The 24,043-nt window shown below is 55.6% G+C and overlaps 1 protein-coding gene across 1 annotated transcript; it reads right to left on the bottom strand.

The window, feature by feature from the left end:
• Positions 1 to 16,424: 16,424 nt before the first annotated feature.
• NXNL2 (nucleoredoxin like 2) lies at positions 16,425 to 23,764 on the bottom strand. The gene is made up of 2 exons (XM_021694378.1): positions 23,463 to 23,764; positions 16,425 to 16,593 (listed from the first exon to the last, which is right to left on the bottom strand). The coding sequence occupies exons 1-2, from the start codon at positions 23,762 to 23,764 to the stop codon at positions 16,425 to 16,427; spliced, it is 471 nt and encodes a 156-aa protein (XP_021550053.1).
• Positions 23,765 to 24,043: the final 279 nt, after the last annotated feature.

Here is a 24,043-nt window from a genome sequence, read left to right as displayed (position 1 = left end):
CTGTAAAATGCAGACAAAGTTGCAGTGCCTTTAACTGGAATTCAGTCTATACTCAGTATCCCAAAATGCATCCTAGATTCAAACCCTAGAAACATAATGAATGAGGAAAGACCTTCATTTTAAATATTCACTGTAGCAAACACCAGAGAATACATAAATGAAAGTAACTTGAAAGATGTAAATATTTAGAAATGTATGTAAGTGAACATCAAATGTCAATATCACAGAAATCAAGTAGAAGGCAGTATAGGAATTAATCTATTCAGATGTTACATAAAAATATTCCTTATAAGGAATAATATAAAGTTAACACTTAGTGTATGTGCTATTATGCTTCAAAGGTTTAAGTGGATGGATTTTTACATAAGTAAAATTAATTTCAATATGTGCTTTTTTTTTCATTGATCCTATCTGGGATTTGTGACTAGCAAATATTAATGTATTTGTACTCTCAAATCATTTCATAAAATTCATTTATTCCTAGTGGGTGTGTGAAAGTATGTGGCTGATTGTTGCTGTATCAAAGATATGAGATGCCCTTCTTCATTTGTTGGGACTCGCATATCTAATTGTCCATGGAAGAAGAAGGACAATATAATATACAATATATGAAGGGAAAAAAAAAAAAGATGAGTCATTATGAGTGGTTCTTGGCATCAAATAATCATGGCTGATAATCCCATAAAGGGAGACATGTAATGGGGTAAGGGAAGAGGGTACTTTTTGTGGGAAAAAAAAAGGTAGAATTTTGTCTTAAAATTCTATAAATCCAGATACAACTAGGGATGTATTTTCATAGCAGCTGAGCTTCCCTCCAGAAATCAGCAAGGGATGAACCCTCTGCTTTGTCTTAAGGGAGCTGAGTGCCAAGATGAATTTGCCACTTTCTGAAAAGGACACAAACACCCAAGAGCGGCTATGGCTTCTGTCGATATTCTGCCATGACTGCTCTCCGAGTCTGTATCTGGCAAGATCTGATGGAGTGAGCTCACATGCCTGGAGCAAACTCAGCCCAGAACATCAGCCATGATTTACTTCCAGAGGCAGTAATAAACCTCCCTGTTGGAACTATATTTGGTTGCTGCTAGCCAGGTTCCCTGTCCATTTGTATTATGCTTCAAAGCTATAAAAATACAAGAATTTAAATGGACAAGAGATATCTATTTCTATGTACCTATCTGCTCCATGGATTGCATCCTATAGAAAAAGATCAAGCCCTTTAAAATATTAACTATGGTCATTTGTTTAAGGATCCATACAATGGAAAAATAACAGCTTCCAGTAACCATCTACCTCACTGTGGTATTTCCCACTGAGAGAAATAAATTCTGAATTTCTCGCAGCTGTTGAAAATGGCAAATTCCATCACAGCAGCAGAAAAATGACCGTAGTAGGTAAAGATATTTGAGCCAAGTTAGACTTTGGGAACTCAGTGCCCTGGTCTTGGGATGAGGCCAGGGAAAATGAGCTCCCTGCCCATTTATGGCAACTGAGTTTGAGCTTGGTAGGGGATGTGGGCACATGTTGGACGTGACAAAGTTGACATCCAGTGAGCATAGCCTGACCTATCCCAGGGCGAAGATGTGCCCTTCCCAGATGGCGCTGGGCCCTCTGCCTGCCTGGATGAGCATCCTTGTCCCGGGATTCCAGAAGGGCAAGATAAGAGAGGGACATGTCAAACCTGGACTGGGTGAGGCCAAGCTTCTTCATTCAGTTCCGAGGCTTGTGTCCATTCAAATGCAGCTCAGTGTTCCTTCCCAGGCAGATCTGAGACCCCAGCCCACCCTGTGTGCTCCCACCACAAGCCAGGTTAGCTGGGAAACCTCCATGGGCCCTTCTCGACAAGGATTCCCGCAGAACAGAGCCCACTGCCCTATGGCCACCAAATATGTCATCAATTAACTGATCTCCTCTCCTCCTGCAGGGGCACTAGTTGTCCAGCACTCGGGAAAACTGAGAAAACAGTCCTCCAAATGACTCCCCTGGAGCCTCCTTCTCCCGTGGAACTCAGCTGAGATTGGCTGTAATTAGAAAGTCGCAGGAACGGGATCAGGCCTTCTGAACTTCTGAGCCAGACCCCAGGCTAGAGCACAGCTGGAGATTGGGGCTGTGTTCTGGGCCTTCTCCAGGCTTGGAGTGGAGGTCATGCCTCTTGCCTGCCAAGATCTCACAGCAACGGCCGACTCTGCTCTCCCCATGCAGACCCAGCACCATATCCCTCTGCTGCCCGGGGGACCCACTCATATCGATGAAACATGTTTCTACCCCATATGTGAGAAGTCAGGGTGAGCTCCACTCAGGCACAGGTAAGCTGAAAATCTTGGTCAAGGGCAAGGATTTATACACAGATGTGCTTGTAACATTTCTCTTTTAAAAAATGCTCTTTTGGGGCACCTGGGTAGCTCCGTCGATTAAGCGTCTCTTGATTTCGGCTCAGGTCATGATCTCAGGGTTGTGAGACTGAGTCCCACATCCAGCTCCGTGCTGAGTGTGGCTTAAGATTCTCTGTCCCTCTCTCTCTGTCCCTGCCCGCCCCCTGCTCACACTCTCTATTTCAAAAAAAACAAAAACAACAACAACAAAAAAAACACTGCCCTTTCAATGGCTTTGTGGTGTGGAGGTTACAAGTGTGGGTCCTTGAAACAGAACTGAGTCTCGCATTGCTCCACATCTCATACATTATGTGTCCTCAGAAAAGTTACTCCGCCTCCCTCCCTTGGACCTGAGGCAATGAACAGTATACCTGAGAAGTGGAAAACCAACAAGGTGAGTCCTCTAAGGACTGACCCGAGAGAGTTATCAGACATGAAGACGGTCCCAGGAGGAGGAAGCTTGTGGGTTTCCTGAACTGGAGACGTTGCTAGAAGTCCAGGGAAACAAAGGTGGCTACAGTTCACAAGACAGGGGGCCAGAGAGAAGAGAACAACAGGCAATTCCAGAGACCTGCAGAGGGTTGCCCTGAGCATCCATCACATGTGCAGGACACTCCCCAAGGCTGGATCCAGGACTGAAGGTGGGCAGCAGGGCAAAGTTTACTAAGCAAGAGTAGAAAGCTCCCGGAGAGGGAGGGGGGCCCGAGTGGGTTGCCCACAGAGTCTCTAAGGGTAGGGGTTTTGAGGAGCTCTTTTGCAGAACTTTCTTAAGCAATCAGGGTATACTGAGTCGTGCCAGTTGGGGCTCTGGTTACGCATCTGTCTACCTTTTAGGTTCATGTCTACATGCTGATGGTCTTCTTCCTCTTCTTTTTTTTTTTTGCTGACATCTGGTGGCTTAGGTCTTAACTGCCCCTTGCCCGTGATACTGACAAATGCTTTTGTGGCTAACTGTCCTATTTGGACATTTTGCACAAGTCATTTCTGCAAAGGCTGCAAACGGAATGTCAGTGCGGTCCCATCAAAGCCGCAGAACAGGATGGCAGTGCTGTTTTATTTTAGCTGTCCTGACTCCATGTTTTCTTGTTGGGGACCCTGACTACCTAACTGTCCAGCTCACTCCTAACAGTCACCAGAGAAATCCTATGACTTGAGGGTGTCCCGCAGGACACAGGGTGGCCAAGGAGGCTGTGGTGTCCACACAGATGAGGCCTGGGGTCAGTCTCCAATCTCAGCTTCCCTCCCAGTTTCCACCGGAAGCAGGAGGGCAGCACAGCATCATCCCCAGTGGATGCTATACATACACACACCCAATATACACAGTACTCCAGAGCGGGGCGTCTAAGACCCATTTCCCTAGGGTGACCCCAGAGCAGGACGTGAGGTCCAGCAGCCCCTGCCCCATAGAGCAGCCGGATGGACGGATGGGTCCAAACCCAACCGCTTCCTTGGTGTGACGTTCGGGGCACCATGTCCACCAATTTCTGCAGAGGGGGCTGTGGCAACGTGTTGTCTCCCGGTTCAAGGAGGACCCATGGTCTGGATAGACACAGGCTTCCCTTGCTCACTAGTACGCTCTAGTTCAGATCTGCAAGACGAGGCGGGAGGACATCGCAGGCCATGCGGAAGGTTACCAGTAAGAGATGACAGCAGAGCATGGCCACATGCATGTGACCCACACACTCCGAATGTCTGCAGGGTCTCGCATCTGGACGGGAGTTCTCACGCGGCCGGGAACTGGGGAGATGTAGACAGAGGCGTGTGAACCCCGGTGAGGTCAGAGACGGAACTCTGCTGCCAAGCCACCATATTTGCAGCCCTGCAACTAGATGTCCCCAACCTGAGGGATCTTCATGAGGTTCCTATTTTTTTTTTTTTAATGTAAAGGTCACAACTTGTCCCCATTAGCAACACACTAAGAAGGCCCTTTCGGTTCCTTTCTGGGGTTAATTTCAACACGTCACAGTCAGTCATCATGCGGGTTCCCATTGCGGCCACAATAGAGAACCAAACACAGGGTCGTAAAGAAGGGAGATGTGTCCTCACCGCTCCGAGGTCTGTGCATCAACAGATGAAACCAGGTACACCTACGCCAGAGAAAATTATCCAGCCTCAGAAAGGAAGGAAGTTCGGACACGCGCCACAACGTGGGTGCTGGGCAGGATGCTAACTGGAAGAAGCCAGTCACAGAGGGAGAAATCCTGCATTTTTCCACCTAGATGAGGCACCTAGAGCTGTCAGTCATAGAGAAAGAAAGCAGATGGTGGCCCATGGAGGAAGGGGGATTTGGTAGTTGTTTCAAGGGCATAAAGTTTCAGGGTAGGAAGGAGAAAAAAGTTCTGGGCACGATGGTGGTGATGATTTCACCGAAAAGTGAATGTACTCGACACCACTGAGCTGTACGCTCAGAAGTGATAAACGTGGTAAATTTATGCCATGTGTATTTCAGCACAATTGAAATTTAAGAATCCAAATAAAGTATGAAGTTTCATTAATAACGAAGTAGATCAAGACAAAGATAGAGGGCAAACCCCACCCCCCAACACACACACAAAAGTTCGACATTTTCGTAGAATCCAAGGGCAAGTGTCTGGGTGTCCACTCTCAATATCTTTGTATGGTTTGGGGTTTTTTTAGATTTTATTTATTTATTTTAGAAGAGAGAACACGAGTGGAAGCCACGAGGAGCCTGAGCTCCCAGGACAGTCACTGACGCCCAACCCGTGGTGGAAACGGTGCGGCCCCCACGGAGAAGCTGGGTCCTAGGCAAGGACTGCCCCAGGCGCCACGCTGGGAGGCAGGCACAGTCCTCACGGGAACCACAACGTCCCCATCAGTGCATTCAGTTCCCCATGCTTGGAGGACACCGCCGCCCGGTGGCCAGTGCAGATGCTTAGCAAGTGCCTGGCAGGCCGTCGTGGTCCGAATGCTGGGTGGTTGGCTGGTTGGTTAGTTGGGAGAGCAGTAGCGTTGTGTGAGTAACCACGGTAACACCCATCAGCAGAGTACGGCGGTCCTTTGTCTCCATATTGAGATAGAACTGACATGCAGCATTGTGTTAAGTGTAAGTGACAGGCCTTCCCTTGGCCCCAGGATGCTGTGCACCCACTTTCTTGGAGCACCTGCCCCTCCTGCTGGCAGGGACCAGAAATGAACAACCCGGGACACCGGGACCAGAGCGCCCACATGCACCGGAGAGCTGGGGACAGGGCCCCCTTCCCCCAGCACACAAGCACACCCGGGGATGCGGAGGCCTGGACCCCGCTCCACACCCCGGGCTGCGGACCAGGGCTGGCCACCCTCATCTGTGCACGCCTGTCTGCCCGGGACAAGCCGAAGACTCCAGAAATAGTGTCTTGGGGGAAAATAAACTTGCAGTTTCTGTTAGCAACAGAAGGGGCTGTTCCCTGCCTGGGGGCAGTTTTAAATCCCATTTGGGAAGCACATTTCTGAAGGTGGATCGTGTTCCAGGGATCAGAGCATGGTGGGGGGGGAGGGGAGTTGTTCAAAATTAGAATTCGTTTCCATTATTGTCACTGTGAGACTTTCAGTTATGTTTAGCACTTTTGACTACAAGCCTGTTTTACATTAGTATTTATTCATTTCAATAAATAAATATTCCCAATGACGACCAAGCCAACGTGCTCCTGTGAAGGGCAGAAGGACAGCAACTGGAGGTAAAGGTGGGACCTGAAGTAACAGGTGGCGGGGGAGGGGAGGCAGAGCAGAGGCGGGCGCTAAATCCGGCAGGAGGGGCGGGGAGGGCCCACACAGACACGCGGAGGTGCCCTGTCAGGTGCAGCAATGGCTTTTTACCTTTCTCAGGGGCGCTGGGAAACGTCTTCTCCCGCCGTTCCTGGACACGTGGCAGGGAGTGGAATCTGTCTGCGCTCACACACGCAACGAGCAGGACACACCCAAGGGACCTTGTGCTTCCGGAGCCCGAGAAATGAAATCCCAGCAGTGAGAATAAACTCGGTGACCGCAGAAAACTGTGTCTGTGACTGTAAAGATCTGCTTGGGTTCATGAGAGTGTTCACACGGCTTCTCGGGGGAAATAGCTCCCGATAGGATAATTGCACAGAACTGACCATTTTCCAAGACAATGACAGAATTTCAGCTTCATCTAAACTGTAAGTGCAATGTCTGGCCAGAAAAGCTTCTGGAACTAGTTTGTCGATGGGACCTTTGTTGGTGCCAGGACACGTTTCTAACGTGGACCTATCTGAGAAAGGACAGAGTGACGCAACACAGACGTGATAAAATGGGAGACCGCTTTCTCCTTATTGTATTAACCATTTGGTGCTTAAAGCCATATCAGCGGTGGCTTTTGTCTCTCACCGTGGCAGACAGCTTGCCAACAGGGCTGATAAGCTGCCTCCCTGCGCTCAGGCCCTCGGGTGGCCTCCCCCACAGGACTTTGGGCAGACCCCGCGTGGAAAGATAGCAAATGTGACCCGAGCAGAGACCTGAACAGAGCTGCACCTGCTTGGAGTCCCCAAATCCCCATGAGAACGAGGCCAGGGGTGCCTGCTGGGGGACAAGAACCACGTGCCCCGCCTGCCTGCTGCCCACCGGCCAGAGCACACGGGAGAGCCCAGCAGAGGCCCAAGCAGCTCTCAGACTTGCAAGTTGAAGAAAATGGGTGGTGTTTCATGCCTCTGCACTCCGCAGCAAACGCTAACACCGTGCAGACCCCACCTAAGAAGAACACCCTCCCCTTCCCCACACGAAATGCTGCTTCTATTTACAAAGACGTGGCCAGCTGGTGGCAAGGCGCAAAACCTCTTCAACTCAAATACCGTTCCAGAACCCAGGTGAAGGATGGAAAACCAGTGGGTGAGCACGCCCAGGGGGCCCCAGGGTGAAGGGGTAACAGGAGAAGAAGTCAGGGCCTCCATAAGGACGCTCGCCAAACGCCGCCGCTCCCCACAAGCCAACGTTCCCTGGAGCCAGCCACCTCCCAACTACGGAGAAAAGGGAGAAGAGCTTCGAAGTCACCAAGTGCTGTGCACAACGAAGCCCATTTGAAATACGCTTCTGTGGATCTGCAAACAATGCATCCACAAAAAAATGGACTGGCAAAACAGTCCCTTCACTTAAATCACCTGCAGGCAGGGCGCCTGGGGGGCTCAGTCGGTTGGGCATCCAACTCTTGGTGTCGGCTCAGGTCATGATCTGTGGGTCATGAGATCAAGCCCGGCATTGGGCTCTGCGCTGAGCACAGACTCAGCTTGAGTTTCTCTCTCCCTCCCCCTGCCCCTCCCGCTCATGCTCTCTCTCTCTCTTTCAATTAAATAAATAAAAATCTTAAAAAAGAAAAAACCACCCGCATTCACTCTTAGGACCAGAAAAGAGTGGTGCTATTTTTCTTGATTGTCTTTGATGCCCCCATTTTGGAGCTTGTGAATTGGGAACTGACCGTGAGCTCAGTCGGCCCCCTTCTTTCCGTTGCTCTTCAGCTGCATGTGTCCCCTCCCTGCTGGCGGGGCCTGAGGACAGAGGCTCCTTCCCAAGGATGGGGACGAGGCTGCGGCAGGCCAGGGAGACCCAGCGTCGTGTCCCAAGTAGCGCGTTCGGAGGCTGGTGTTGAGATGCACACTCATTACACAGAGGATGGGGACAATGACAGCCTTATGGACAAGCTACTGACCCACCTCAGCGTGGGTCAATACAAGCGTGTTTCCAAGGATCGACACTGTGGCGTGCGCCCATGCATCAGTCCCTCTGCTGTGGGTGACAGCACGGTGTACGCGGACCACGTTTTGTGCGTGTTTGCCAGTTGATGGTCTTTGGCATGTTTCCACTGTCTGCGAACATTTATGAATATTTGTTTACGAATAATGCCGCAATGAGCATTTGTGCATGCGTTTTCCCGTGGACATACGTTTTCAGTCCTCGCCAGTGTGTATGTACGAGTGGAATTGTTGGAACACGCAGTAGGTCTTTGTTAATGTTTTAATTATCAAACTTTTCCAGAGAGGCTGCACCATCTTGCCCCCTGCAGCAGCTAAAAGGCTCCTGCGGCCCCAATCCTGGACACCTGTCACTCACCGTTACTCACCACAGCCGCTAGTGGCTGGGAAGGGGCAGCTCGCAAAGCACCGTCTATTTCTCCCCTGACGAATCATGGTGCGCGTCTCTCCGGGTACCATCGACCATCTGTGTATTGTCTTTGGAGAAACACCCATACAGATCTTTTGCTCTTTTAGTTGTGGTAAAATACGCCAAACCCAAATTTTACCATCTTAATCGCTTGTAGGCATACAGTTGAGTAGGGCTCGGTCTGTTTGCATTGTGGTGAACCATCCGCAGAACTTCCTCACACCCGTTAAACAACCCCCCAGCCCCCAGCCCGTGGTCATTTCGAGGAGAGGGCCGACCTGCTGTGAGCACGCTAACTCTCTGCACTCCCCCGTTGCATGTTCCCGCACAAACACTTCCATTGTATTATGGCACTCCTGCGGGCACTGACCTCTCCACGGGAGTGTTGCTCAGACGTTACCAGAGACATCGTGGGTATTTCAGACCCAAGATTATTGTATGTCTTTTGGTTGTGACGGCATTTCCAATCACAGTCTGACAGCAAGCTAGTCCCTGCCCCTTGGATGAAAACTCTCCAGTCCAGAGTCCCAGTAGAAGCCAGTGGATGGTGCTCACAGGCTTCCATCATGGGCCTCGTCTACACCCCACACCAGACTATGTTCTGTACCAGCGCTCCAGTGTCTAATTCACACCATTTGGAATTAACAACCCGTGAGGGCTTGGGCAGCTTTACTGGTTCCCATCCACACATCCAGTTAATCTGCCAGCAGGACGGGTTTCCCGGCCTCCTGTGTCACGACGCCCCTACCCGCAGTCAGGGAAAAGCCTGCGCAGACTCACCTGATCTGTCCGAACGCTCACCCCCATCTGCGGGCGCCTGCATTCCTCACTATAGGACCTCACCAGCACAGCGGGAAGTGGTCTCCAGTCAGATGTGATATCCACTCCCAGAAAACTTAGAGTTTTCACACACACAACCAGGTTCCAAGTCCGCCAGGTGCTTCATCAGCGTGAAGGCTGTCCCACCTGTGGGCCCATGCTCCTGCCCACACGCGGGGACCCTTCCACACACCTGCAGCTCAAGCTCTGACCATCTGAGGCCATCAAGCTGCAACTGGGCTCCGCCAGTGAAGCCTGGCATTCTGTACTGTTAACAAATGAATAATAGCATTAATTGTAACAATAGCACTTACATAATGTTTACGGCATGCCGGACACTGGTCTTAGAAGTCTGTGTGTGTGTGTAATCTAATCTGCTCCCCAGCAGCCGACGAGAAAGGTGAAGTATCTAGTTTACGATGAGCACGTGTGCATTTCTACACCTTTATGGGCGAAGATGGGCACAAGAGTTTATTTCTAAGCAAAAGACTGAACCCCAGGTGGCATGGCTCCATATTCTCTATTTGCCGAAAGAAAAACACATCTTTGAGAAGTACGAAACAAGCAAAGCCCAGAGTTCTACCCTATGTAAGGCCACCCAGCACACACCACACAGGCGAGTGGACAATGCCCTGGATGGGCACCAAAGTCTGTAGAAGCAGGCGGCACGTCGTGGTGCGTGGTGACATCAGGTTGTGCGATAGGGCTGAAAAAATAGCACCAAATGAGCAGTGTTATAGATGAATATCTCTGCAAATAGCCTCAAAAAACATTAACCAATTTAATTCTAAAGCTCATTAAAATAATAATAAGCCTTGGCCAAGTAGGACCTATCCCTTAGAAATGCAAGGATAGTTCAAAGTGGGACGTCTAGTCACCGAATTCACCATGTGAATAAGTCCAAGAAGAAAAACCACATCATCGTCCACAGAGAAGCTAAAATGGCATTCTAAAAAAATTCAGCAGGGGCACCTGGGTGGCTCAGTAGGTTAAGTGTCTGACTTGATCTTGTCTCAGGTCTCGATCTCGCAGTCCTGAGTTCAAGCCCCACAGTGGGCTCCGTGCTGGGTATGCAGCCTACTTAAAAAAAAAAAAAAAAAAAATCAGCATTCATTCCTGATTAAATTTTAAAAACACTTACCAATAAGTGGATATTTTCTTTTTATGGTAAAAAAAAAACAATGATATCTTAAACCAAAAAAAGTATCAAACGTGAAGGTGAAGAACCAGAAGCATTCTCACCACGTCCCCACTGTGGTTACAAGTCGATGTAAGGAGAGAGATGAGCATAAGAGAGATCGTAAGGAAGGAGGCAAAGGGGCCGCTGCTGGACGCCGGTGTCCCCATGTGCGCTGAGCGCCGCGGGAAAAGCAACACGCTGGCTGAGGACAGATCCACGTGCCGAAGGGGCCTCTTTTCTATAAATGGAAACCAGTTACAGGGAGAAAAAGAGAGGAAAGCATTCTCTTTATGAAGGCAATAGCACCAAACACATGGGAAAAGGAACAAGGGCTCAGGGCTGCTCGGGGAGAGTCGGAGAACCAGCGGATCTCAGCAGCTTCTCCTAGCTCATTGTGGAAAAACTACATACAGGAGAATACCCAAGAAAATTCTGAAGAATAAGACAAAGCCAGGGAAAATTAGCCCTGCCAGGTGTCACTGACGTGGCAAACGAGAGTGTGCTGTGTGAGGCCGGGAAGACCGAGCACGCGCAGGCACGCGGAGAAAGTCGGGCGGGACGGCCGTCCGGGTCCTTGGCAGCGTCCCCGGTCCTGCGGGACTAGCCGCAGGCCCCCTCAGCCAGCGCCCCAGCACCAGCGGTCTCCTAGGGATGGCCAGGGGACGGAGTCTGGGCTGCCGAGTGTGCCGTCCCTGGCGCGGTCCCAGATGTAGCCGTGAGGCGCAGGGGGCCACTTAATGGGATATAAATTAATTACAATGAAACATCGCCAAACGGTTCCTCAGGGCACGAGCCACATCACAGTGTGCCTGATGCACTCAGCGCCTGGCCAGCATTTCCCCAGGCTCCCCTGGCCTGGGGCCTGGCCCAGCGTGGCAGGGGCCGCCTGTGGCCACACAGGAAGGGGCAGCCCCCCGAAGGCGGGGCTGGACACGGACAGGAGCATGCAGGCAGGTTCGGGGCTCCGAGTCAGGGAAGCAGCAGGTGCGCCTGGCCTCGGAACAGCCCCACTGCACCGTCCCCCAGACTAGAGACGCCGGAGTTGTCCAAGCACAGCTGACTAATGCAGCAGGAGAAAGGTTATCCCCTACATGGTGACGGAACAGGAGCACGCACCCCAGAAAGGGATGGACCGCTCACCCCTTCGCTCTTTACCAATGCATGCGCACATTCACTGTGTCCAACAAAGGTGCTGGGAGTCACCTGGACAAGGGTGCTCATCACAGCAAAGGTTAAAGACCAGCATTGAGTCCACAGACGTGCGGCCGGACACAGTAATCTACAGGGTGCCACCCACGATCCTGCTCAGTAGACATTAGAGTCCAGGAAGTCAGGGGCGCCTGGCTGGCTCAGGTGGTTGAGTGTCTCACTCCTGATTTCGGCTCAGGTCATGATCTCAGAGTCGTGGGATTGAGCCTCACATCAGGTTCTGTGCTCAATGAGGAGTCTGCTTGAGGTTCTTTCCCTCTCCTTCCCCCAGCTCATTCTCTCTCTCTCTCTCTCTCTGTCTGTCTTAAATAAATAAATAAATAAAATCTTAGAATTCAGTCAACAAATAGTCCTGGACATCAAGTACATACCAGTTCTATGAACCATATATGAATGCAGTTTCTGCTCTCAAGGTAGTTACTTGCTGGTCAGGGAGAAAGATGTAGATAGACATGATGGACGGATGGACGGATGGATAGATAGATAGATGGGTGACGGATATGACACAGACACGATAGAATAGGCAGATTGATGTGATAGATGCTAGATATGATGAATGACTGACAGACAGCTAGACAGACAGACGGACAACCCAGAGAAGGCCGTCCACACCGGTGACGCACAGAAGGAGCGAGGTGCCATCTGGATAGGAGGGTCAGGGAAGGAGCCCCTGAGGAGCCATGTGGGCAGCGTGAGCACGGCGAGGAGGTGGCCAGGACACTCAGGGAGAGGAAGGACAGGGGGGTGTGTCTGGGAGGAGCAAGCTGACGCAGAGAAATGGGAGGGCGGCCTCAGGAGGACCTGGCCACAGTCTGAAGTGCCGGGAAGGAGGGACAAAACACCGGATTTCCACATGAAGGACGGACGTCGTTGCTGTGTGGACGGCACATTCCAGGAGGTGGGGAGTGGACGCCCTGAGCCCAGCCAGGGACCATGGTGGCCATCTAAGTGACAGGCAGGGAGCCCCCTGCGGCCCCAGAGCTGCCCCTCCTCCAACCCTCGGGGCCCTGCACTGACCCTCTGGACCTGTTCAGCCAACAGCCCCGGGGGGAGGCAGGCAGGCGCCCAGCAAGTGGAGTGTGCGGAGTGTGCCTGAGTGCGGGAGGCTCACGGCCACAGGGAAGGCACCTGTCCCGGCTGACGGTGGGCAGGGATGCAGGAGAGAACATCTCAAATCCATCGATTCTGCACATTGGGATGAGCTCTGACAGCAGAGGTGGTTTGTGCTCGTGTGTGGATTTAACCAACTGCACTGTTAGAGCCTCCCCCAGAACCCGGAAGCGGTGGGCCCTCTGGCCGGGACCTCCACTGCAGAAGCCCTGGGGCGCCCCCACGCCCACTGGAAGGGGAGCCCCTCGAATCCTCAGGTGCTGGGTTCCTTCCGAAGCTGGGAGAGGGAGGAGGAGAGAGGGACCCCACAGGGTGCAGAGAGCTTTGCCACGGCTCTGAAAAATGTTCTTCTCCACCCCTGTCATCCAGAGGTCTCACGACGCTTCTTCCTTCCCCCAGAATCTGCTCCGTGGACAGCCCCACCCCATCCCCTGTTGTCCAGCTGGGCCTTTCTTTCAGCCAGTGGGTTAGGGTGACTCTCCGGGGAAAGCCCGCCGGGCGGGATGCTTGTGAGTGTGTGCTGAGCGGCGGGCGTGGAGCCAAGCCTGCTGCCGGACACCAGGTGGGCACCGTCCCGGCGGGCTTTCCCCGGACAGTCACCCTAACCGGCAAGGGCCGCCATACTGGCATCGCGCCCCGGCTCGCGGCCTTCCTTCAGCGCGGACGATCTCCTCTGCCCAGCTCACAGAAGACGGCTGCTATGGGCACGGAGAAATAATCACCTCTTGAAAGGCCCCAGACCTGCCTCCCGTTACGGAGTTGAGGTCTCAGTAGAAGTTGGAGTCAGGTGACAGCTGTCCCTGCAGTGCCAACAGGACCCTGCCCGGGCGGCCCGAGCCCGCCTCTTGCCCGGGCCCCCACCACCCGCGGCACAGACGTCACCCCGTCACGCTTCACCTCTGCCAGCCCAGACGCCTGCCGGAGGAATTACCAGATACCCAAACCCTGTATTCACGCGACGCGTTTCTCCCCAGACCAAAGATGATTATTCGTAACAAGAAAACCAACATCATAGCACAGACCTAAGGACTTCCTTGTGTCAGAAAGAGAAAGCAGGAAAGCAAAAGAACATGGGTGAGAACACGGCCTCCGCCCCCTGGTCTGTATCCACCTGGAATAGTAAGAGATCTCTTCTCTGAAGCTTAGCGGAGGCAAGCCCAGGCCCAGCCCGCCTTCTCCCTGTAACCGCAGCAGGATAGAGCCTCTTCTCCTCGCCCCTTGCGACGCGCTGCCGCCCGCGGCCGCCAGAGGTCCCCGCGGCCACCAGGCCGCAGGCCCACCCGAGATGCAGCATCAGGAGAACCAGGAAGCCTTGCGGACCGAACCCAGACACTAAATGCACCGTATGAGAGGAACTGAGAGAGGACGGGCAGGGGACAGAGTCGCAGGCTGCCCTCGCGGGGTGCACAGCGATGCTGGCGGGGTATTTGGGGGGAAGCAGGTGGAGTCTGAGACGCGCAGTCTCGGGAGGCAGGTAACCAGTGGAAATCCTACCGTCTCCCAGCTGCGGGTCTCTGGTGGCGGGACTGAACCCGTGGGCCACGGGCTGCAGGGGGGTCCCCGTGGGGCAGAGGGACGTGGTCCAGGATTCTGACCCCAGGTCTGGTCGAGCCACAGCCAGATTTATCCCTCGGCGACTTCCTGCCACCCCACCCTCGGTGTGCAGACACAGCCCTGCGCCACGCTCCTGCAGACAGGGAACACGCAGGCGCAACTGGGGGCCTTGTAAGGATGAGAGATGCAGTTTAAGGTAGAAAAGGAGACTCGCACAGCACGTGGTCGGGTCACTAAATTAAATAAAAATTTAAAAAGGAATGTTCCTGGCGGTGTTGCACCTTAAAATGAACTCTTCTCACCGCTCACACAAACCCGCGGGTTTGAACACGTGCTTCACGGAGTGAAATCACAGTAGGGGCTTTAAATCTTGGGAAACAAAAGAGCGAACATAGTAGGACATGCTGGGAGGTCTGGTGGGAGCAGGTGGTGCCAACCCCAAGGCCCACAGCCGTGCGAGCCAGTGCCAGCACCGTGGACGACTGGCCACTGCCGGAGGTCATCAGACCACCCGGGGGACAGCCTCCACACCTGCGCCCAGAGGTGGCAGCGGGGCCTCTCGTGCTGGCGACGGGGCCGGGGCAGGGAAGCCCAGGTGAATCAGAGGACTGCGCCCAGGACACCCAGAGGGGCCGTGGCCGGTCCTCTGCCCGCAACAGGACATGGGAGACATGTCCTGACAGACGTGTCCAGTGCAGGGGCCCTCACCTTCAGAATGACCCAGCAAGATCACTCTAGGGGGGAGCTCAGAACCCAACCCCACTGTGTCTCACAGTCCCCCAAACCCACCAGGGTCCCCTGTAGTCCCCCTAAGTAAACAAGAGGGAAAGAGAACTCAGGTCATCAGAAACTACACAGAAAAAAAGACATAAAAGTACTGTTACTGTCCTGGGGCGCCTGGGTGGCTCAGTAGGTCGAGCATCTGCCTTCGGCTCAGGTCGTGACCCCAGGGTCCTGGGATCGAGCCCCACATCGAGCCCCGCATCGGGCTCCCTGCTCGGCAGGAAGCCTGCTTCTCCCTCTCCCGCTCCCCCTGCTTGTGTTCCCTCTCTCGCTGTGTGTCTGTCAAATAAATAAATAAAATCTTTAAAAGAAAAAAAAAGTACTATACCTGTCCTGACAGACAGACAGACACTTCCTGTGCTTTCATGGACCCAGCGCGGGGCGCAACGGAGGAGGGAGGCGGAGAGGGGCTCAGGAGACACATATGGGGCGTGTGCTGTGTGCGTGTGTTGTTTGTATTATGTGTGTCTGTCCTGTGGTGTGTGTTTAGTGTGTGTGTGTGTGTGTGTGTGAGGTGCCCTCCGAGGGACAGCCATGCAGCAAACCCTCAGCCCAGGGTCCCGGCAGGTGGGCAGGTGGGAAACGGGCCAGAGGGGACCCGGTATTTCCCGACCCCAGGCACGTGAGTGACAGGCAGCGAGGGGAGGCAGCGCAAGGGGGGCAGGGGCTGGTGGGGGACCCCCGACAGAACCCTTCCTGCTCTTCTTTGCCAAGACAGCGCGTGGGCCTCTGCTTCGCTGAGCCACCAGCAGCTTTTCGGAGATGTGCATCGGATCGTGAAGACCCGAGCCCACAGCCTGGGAAAGCTCTGGGACTTCAAAACACAGAACCAAGTGCTTGAGAACGGTATTCCCGCAGCACCTGTCTCTTCTTGTGAGACCACCTGGTTTGCCGCGAGGAAGAAGGAGATCAGGGGGCTCCACTGGAAACAGGTTTCTTTATTAAAGCATGTGGATTCCGCAAACCTCAGTAATAAATGCAGGGGTGAGAGCAAATCACCAACATAAACAGAGCTCCAGACGTATCAATAAATCTCACCTGAAGAGCGGGTATAAATACATGTTTCCACAGATTTCCAGGAGCTCGACGTGAACCTGCTCAAGCTCCCGCGGAGAAAGCTATGCTAAGAATAATCACAGTAACTCCTCACAGGCTGTGGGGGGGCACTCTTCCTGGGCGCTGTTTTCGCCTCTGCTCCGACATGAGCTCCCCCAGGGCGGGCAAAGATTGGAAACCAGCCCGCTTCCCTTCTCCCATGCTCGCGCACCTGCCCCGGCCTGGAACCCCCCATGTCATCCGGAGAAATTCTGAAAGATGTTGGCGGCCTCCACCCAGTTCTGGAAGCAGGCCAGACCCCGCTCGCGGACCTGCTTCCGCCCTTTGTCGGTGATGACCTCCCCGCTTGGTTTCACAACCACCAGCCTGGGGGTGACTGAGATGTGGTGCCTGGTCCTCAGCTCGCTGCAGGAGAGAAGAGGGAGGGGAGGGCCGGGTCAGCAGCGGGCCGGGCGGACCGCCACGGGCACGTCTGAGGGGACCAGGGCCTCCCTCGGCTGGCAGACCCTGCCAAGCCTCAGCACCAGACCTGCCGGTGCGCCCTCCCCCACGCTGGCCTCCTCAGCATCTGCTCTCCCTGCTGCGGGCCTGTCCAAGCCAGCGCCGTCCCAGAGGAGCGTCCGCAGGGAGGGAGCGGCTCTGAACCTGCGCTGCCCGAACCGACAGCTGCGTGGGACCCCGGAGCACCCGAAAGGTGCTGCAGGCCTGAGAGAACGAATTTTTCATCTCAGCTAACTTAAATTTAAGTAGCCACATACCGGACAGTGCAATTTTAAACCCACAGATCACCCCCAATAAACTTATATCCCTCCTACATTCAAGAAGCAGAAAAACATCAGGTCCACACAGTGGTCCAAGTGAAAACTCCATGGGTTCTAGACCACTGCAAAGCCGTGTGAGACTTTCTGCCCAGGAAACTCAAGGACAGGCTGATCAACATGATGACACATTTCTTGGCTATGTTTCCTGTCAGGTGCAACCCGGTGAGAGACCTTTTTACAAAATTATTTGTGTTCATTTAGGGGAAGGAGCATCCACCTTCTTGGTTTCTCCCTGTAACCGTCCCTGGGATTACTGTCCTCAGGATAGGGCAGCTGATGAAAATCCCTCCCCATTTCCAAGGCCAGCCTGCTCGGGCCTCCCATAAACAGTAACCTGATTTTCCTCATCTTCACCCTCAGGACTGTGGGTCTGCGTGGAAGGAAAAATGTACCTGAGACCCTCCTGTACCACATCTCCTGGTGACACCTCCACCACGGCCTTCCTGCTGCTTTTGGGGAACCCAGATCAAACACACACGCATAAATCAAGCAGGGAAAAATATATCCCACCTCCACCCAACAAAGAGAGATGGCCTCGTTTTCAAACATCCATGAGACAGTGACAAAGCCAGCATGCTCTCAGCCACGCAGGGATCTTAATACATTTCAAATAATCAGGGGCGCCTGGGGGGCTCAGTTGGTGAAGCGTCTGCTTTCGGCCCAGGTCATGATCTCGGGGTCCTGGGACTGAGCCCCGCATCAGGCTCTCTGCTCAGCAGGAAGCCTGCTTCTCCCTCTGCCTCTGCCCCTCCACCTGCTCATGCTCGCTCTCTCTCAAATAAATTAATAAATCTTTAAAAAATAAATAAATTTCAAATAATAAATAGCACACAGACCACTTAACCAGACCATAACATAATGGAAATTGGTAACCAATACGAAATCATTTTTGGAATGAGTTTAAAAACTAAATATCCATATGTTACCCATAAAACAGCAACTCAGACTACAACCTAATTAGAAGAGAACGATGCAGAATACACTCCGGATCCCCAGCTGCAGACACCACTAGACACAGGAAGTTGTGGTCTTAAATACACTTTTCTGAACGACAGGCCTCTGTGTAGACAAGCCATGGGTTTGATCCGAGAAGCGGGCACGGTGCCGATGCACAGACACTGGGAAAGGCGCACCGAACACAGAAGTCACGGACAGACAAACCGGACCTGGCCCCAGGGAAGGTGCACAGAGCAGGGCCCTGACTGCCCGAGGGAGAAAGGAAGACACGGGAGCATCGGGAGTCAGGCGGTGGCCAGTCCCGGCGCGCGGTGGACTCTGCCCTGCTCGTGGACGCCGGTGCCCAAAGGAGCCCCGCACTGGGCTGGCTGCCCCTCCAGCAGCTTCTAGAAGCCGGTCTGCACGGCGTCCCCTAGTTACTCACGTGAGGAGACACGAACGTGTGAGAGAAACAAGTCAGCTATTATATAAACGTGAGCGTTACTGAAACAGACACCAGGGCTGACAAACCCAAAGCACGGTCATGGAGAGACGCCAACCTGGGGACCCACATGGGCCTCACTCACGAGCCCGCAGGTCTGGCAACTTGGGGGGGTGCGGGGTGTGACCCAGGTGACTGGGGGGAGACATCCTCCCCAGTGTTTTCAGAATCCTGCACAACCCCAGAAATTTGAAATGCCTAAGAAATTAGCTTTCCCCCAAAGCATAAAACAAACACGAAGAAAAGAGGAACCACCCAGTAGCCCTTGGCGTAATGGCTGCAGGAAACGGCGGTGGCCCGCGAGAGGCTCTGTCCGGCAGCCAGGGCAGATAGGTTCTGTCCGGGCCTCCGCTGTGGGCAGCATGGCGGGGCCTGCAGCGCGCACCACGTCACCACGGTCCCGCTGGGGCTTACCCCCAAGGCCAGGCGGAAGCCCTGGGGGGTCCTGGAGGTGATGAGGGGAGCCCCTTGGCGGAGCCCACATGCATTCCTGACTCTGCATCCACATCCCTGCCAGGCTCCCCGTGTGGTGACTGCGGCTTGCTGGTCCAGGCCCCACCGTGGAGTAGCTCATCTGCAGGAGCGGTGCTCCAGGCATGGGGTCCCCAGACCAGCAGTAGCCACCCCACCAGGGAGAGTCTCCTGCCCTGCTGGTGGGGGTGGAGCCCCAGTCCCCCAGGGCCACCTGCACCCCCCTCCCTCCGCCGTCCAGGGACCCCGAGGAGGGAAGCTGAGACAGTACAGCCTGCGGCTTGATGCCCAGCGTCCACAGCCCTGCACTCTCTGGCATGAACTAGCTGAGGGACTCGGGCAAGCTAGCCAACCTCCCTGTACCCCGGAGTCCTCACCTACACGGTGGGAAAAACAGAACCCACCTCCCTGGGTTGCTGGGAGGATGAGATGGTGAGTAGACATACAGCACAGCCAAGGGATGGGCACATAAATGCTCAAAAAACACTGGCTGTTACTGATGGGGGGCCCACCCCCCAATTCCAGCTGGGCTGTCCAATGCAGCACAGCCATGCTGATGGGTACCTGGCAGACGCAGAACCCCTGAGACTCCGCAGAGCGCTTGGGTGTGTGCTAGGAAAGAGGAAGGCGTGAGGATGTGCAGCCTGAGACGCGGCAGCCCCTCTGCCACCCTGAGGGGAGACTGGACTTGCCAGGTGGCCACTGGCTGCAGCCCGAGCATGGAGCACGCATGGCAGAAAGTGGAGGAAACTGTCCTCTCTGGCCTCCCCCCGCCTCCCTCGAGACCAGCTCCTGGCTGCAGGCTGTTTAAGTTAAGCCAATCAACAACCTTCGCAGTTTAAGCTTTGGGCCAGTTGCTGTTGTTCTCATCCCTCGCTCTGACACCGTCAAGGGGGCTCTGACACCGTCAAGGGGGCGCAAGGCAAGCCAGCCGGGCTTAGGGGAGTGAGGTGGAGTCTGGAATAGACGTTTGCTCCAGAATATCTTCAGAGTCAGCCGTGTGGGCCCTCCAATCCCCGCCCAGGCAGCCTCTGCCTGGGGACAGCCGTCACCTTGGAGCCACCGGCCGAGAGGCTCATAAGCACCTGCACCTGCTGCTGGCGCTGTGTCCCCAGGGAACAGGCTGTGCCCTGGAAAGGAGAGCCCTGTGGCCATGCACATGGCGGGTGTGAGAACTCTGGGCGTTGTGGCTGTCTGGGGGGATCCGAGTTCCTCCCTGCCCTGGGCATGGGGCGCTGTTGCAATCCTGGATCCCTCCCTCCACCGAACACAGCGCGTCCTCCTCCCCGGCACAACCCCTTCTGGGTTGCCATGGCAACTCTGGTTCTGGCCTCTTCCCATCCTGGCCACCGGCAGACTGTTGGCCCAGCCCCCACCCAAGACGCAGCCCCCAGACAGCAAGCAGGGAACCGTGTCTGCTCCAACCTTCAAGACTGCAGAGACACTCCTCACATGGGCTGGCGTCCCCAGGGGCGCCGGGGAGGAGTTGGGGCTGCCAGGAAGGGAAGGGGGCTCCAGGGTTTGGAGGTGGGAAAGATATGGGGTAGTCTGGAACACCAGCTGCCCTGTCTGGCCGGAACACGGGTGCAAAGGGGGTAACGGGGTGAGTGTGGGCAGACAAGACATGGACCGAGGCCCGGAAAGCTGGGGTATCCCCGGTGGGACCAGACTGCCTTTGACGAGAGGAGGCGGGTTCCAGAACAAGAGTCTGTCAGATGTGGACACTGAGGCGGGCGGGATGAGTGAGGACATGCCAATGGTCCAGGGCCTAAGGGAAGGAAGTAGCAAAGAGGAGAAACCCAGACTCGGCAGAATCGGTGCCTGACGAGGACGTGCTGAGTCAGGAGGCCGGGGAACTGGAACACAGGGCTGGGGAGAGGGCAGGGAGCGCGGGCCTGTCGAGAAGCTCGGCCCCACCGAGTGGACAGCTCTAATGGAGCCATTCTCTACCCGAGAAACGAAGCCACGGCCAGCTGTCTTCTCCATTCAACCCAAACCTGTCAGCCTGGAGGCTGAGGCATCCATCCGCCTGGCCCATAGTGGGGGCAGTCGGAGCCGAGCGGACTGGAGGCAGGGAGGGTCACAGAGGTTCCAGAGCCCAAGTGGGCCCCAGTGTTGTTAAGAAACAATCATAAAGTCCAGGAAAATCACGATGGAGTGGGTCTTCCATGTGACAGCAGGAGACAGGAATTCCTCCAGGCAGAAGCAGAAGCTGATGCTTGGGTGCTGGGCCCATAACAAAGGGCAGGAAGACGGGCAGGACACCCCATCCTCAGTGCTGTCCCTCCGCTCAGGCTGCTCACCCACCTGCACACAGGCACCCGCCGCAAGGACATCAGTAAGCAATGTGCGCCCAGGCAGAAGGGCTGTGGTCGCCCGCCAGCCATCCGGCCACCAGCATGCCCAGGGCACCCCCGTCGGGGCTCTCTGCTGAATTCCCCTCCTCATCCTGGGACTCAGTGGGTCAGCAGTCATCCAGCGGGTGGACCCTGAGGGAAGACAGCCGGGGGTCCCTGACCATGACCGACCTAGCGGGGCCCAGGTGACTCCTGTCCTGGCCCCACTCCCCAGGGCACCACGCAGAGCGCCGAGTTCCACACACTTCTGGAAACTTCCCCAAAGGCCGCCCGCATGCATCCCACATTCCTTAGTGCTCCATGCTGGTGGCTATTTCCATGGGGTTCATGATCTGATTCCATGTATCCAGGCTGCAATGAGCAGAGCTTAGGGCGTAGCTCCAAATATTCCCCCAGAATAGCCCATTTCCTACCATAGAAACTGCAAGGAGAGCTCATGAGGTCTCTTCTGGAAAGTAGAAGGGCAAGAAGCTAACCTAACAGAAGGAAAACGGAGGCTGGCTTCTTCCGGAAACCAGGCTGGCCGCCCGGGCCCTGACCTGCTCGGCTGCAGGCAGTGGACCTCAAGGGCTGTGACCGCATCCCAGGAGAACCAGGAGGAGCTGGGCCAGGCCCTCCCGGGGTGAGGCCGAGCAGAGGGGCTGAGGCTTGCGGTCCCCTGGGACCCCTCGGAGAGGGAGAGGAAGAGGATTGCCAGGGCAGAGTCAGGTTCCAGAGCCCGGAGCACTGGCCTCCTTAGTGCCTCAGCGACACATCTGTGAAATGGGGCACGCAACCACCACCGCGGCTCCAAACTCACGAATCGGGGCAGCCCACGTACAACACAGGGACGCCATGACCCCGGGCAGCGAATGCCTCGCCTACGTCACCGCACGAGAAACCCCAGAGCTGGGCTCTGCCCAGACCCCCAGCTCTGCCTGATTACCAACACGGTCCCCCTGTCACTTTCAAAACTGAGTGTGTTTGTTCAAAAAGCTGCACATAACCTGAGTGCTAAGCGAACCAGAGGCACTAGAGACCCGATGATGAATCCTTTGCCGAGCAAATCCCTGAGATTCATCCTCACTAAATTGCCACTCAGGTTTATTTTCACTGTCACGTAGACCAGGCGTCAGTAAGACTTTCCCGGAGTCAGGCGCCCACCTGGAAGGCCTGAGGCTCACCTCCTCAGCATCACCCACCCCATGTGTTAAGGCGGAGGGGAGGGGAGGGAAGGGGAGGGCAGTTGTCACACCACTGAGAAAAGAAGCCCCCAGAGAAAAGAAGCATGCCCCCAGAAAACACACCCAGAAACTCATTCCACATCTGTTACAGGGGTGCTGGGGTAACACAGTTGTGAGGAGCAATGTACATCCAAGTCTGGAGCCTGTCACCACAGCAAAGACCCCAGCGACAATCAGTGCCCAGCTCACTCCAGCAGGCCAGCCCTGCTGATCCTCACCATGCTCCCTCCTGCCTCCTCCCTCCCACCTTCTCTGTCCTCCCTCCTCCCTCCCACCTCCTCCCTCCCACTTCCTCCCTTCTCCTTCCCACCTCCTCCCTCCCACTTTCTCCATCCTCCCTCTTCCTTCCCACCTCCTCCCCACCCCATCCTTCCTCCTCCCCACTCAGGTCCCCCCTCCTCACCCCTCCCACCTTCTCCCTCCTCCCCTTGGATTTTCAGGGACTCTGTCATTAACTCCGCTGGAGTCCAGGGGCCTGGTTCTTCTGACAATTGGGAAATTCCAGTAGAACCGCACCCGCGCCAGCAGGGAGGGGCATCCCCCAACCTTGGAGTCCCTGCCGCCCTCCCCCACCCCGCACATGGCCCCCAGCTCCCTGACGGCAGCGCACGCAGGGTCCCCGGTTCCGACCCAAGCCTTCAGAGGCTCCCTCTCCCGCTTCCACACTCCTCCCCGACCCCCTCCGCGGGTGGACTCCGCCACCGCAGCAGCCTCAGCAGCCGGGCTGTGGCTGGAAACCGCAGACCCGCCCAGGCAAGGCTCGCCAAGCTCCGGGGCAGGTGGCAGCCCCGCTGGAGCCGCTGGGAGGCTGGAGCCGCTGGGAGGCTGGAGCGGCTGGGAGGCTGGAGCCGCTGGGAGGCTGCAGCGGCTGGGAGGCTGCAGCGGGGAGCACGAGGGACGCGGGAGAGGCCCGCCCGGGGTCGGGGACCAGCTCCGCGCGGCCGCCCAGCCCCGTGCCACTCACTGCCGGAGGGGGTCGTGGAAGGGCAGCGCCAGCCAGGCGCCGTCCAGCTCGCGCATGAAGTCCAGCATCTCCCGCTCGCTGCCGTCGGCCGACACGAACACCACCTCGAAGGGCGCGCGGGGCCGCGCCTCGGCCACCAGCTGGGCGTAGAAGCGGCAGAGCGGCGGCGGGAAGTCGCGGCTGGACGCGCAGCGGCCCGCGGCGAAGTAGAGCGCCACCACCTTGTTCTGCAGCGCGGCCTCGGCCTCCACCCACGCGCCGTCGCGGGTCAGCAGACGCCGGCCGCCCAGGACGTCCACCATGGCCGGATGGAGGGGGGACACCTGCGGGGGGCGAGGGGCGGCGGTGGGCGCGAGCGCAGACTCCTGCGTGGGACGGACACCTGCGGGGGCGGACACCTGTGCGGGACGGACACCTGCGGCCGGAAGACACCAGCGGGGGCGGGGAATGAAGATAGATGGTCACCTGCGGGCGGGCGGTGGTGCCGCCCGGGACGTGCTTGGGCTGTGCCTGGACCTGGGGCTCCCCCTGCTCTTCGGCCCGGGCCTCGGCCTCTCGCTGGGGCAGGGGCGAGCGCACTG

The sequence above is a fragment of the Neomonachus schauinslandi genome, chromosome 13, assembly GCF_002201575.2.
Source record: "Neomonachus schauinslandi chromosome 13, ASM220157v2, whole genome shotgun sequence".
Taxonomy (NCBI): domain Eukaryota; kingdom Metazoa; phylum Chordata; class Mammalia; order Carnivora; family Phocidae; genus Neomonachus; species Neomonachus schauinslandi.
This window is presented reverse-complemented; position numbering and strand designations above follow the sequence as displayed.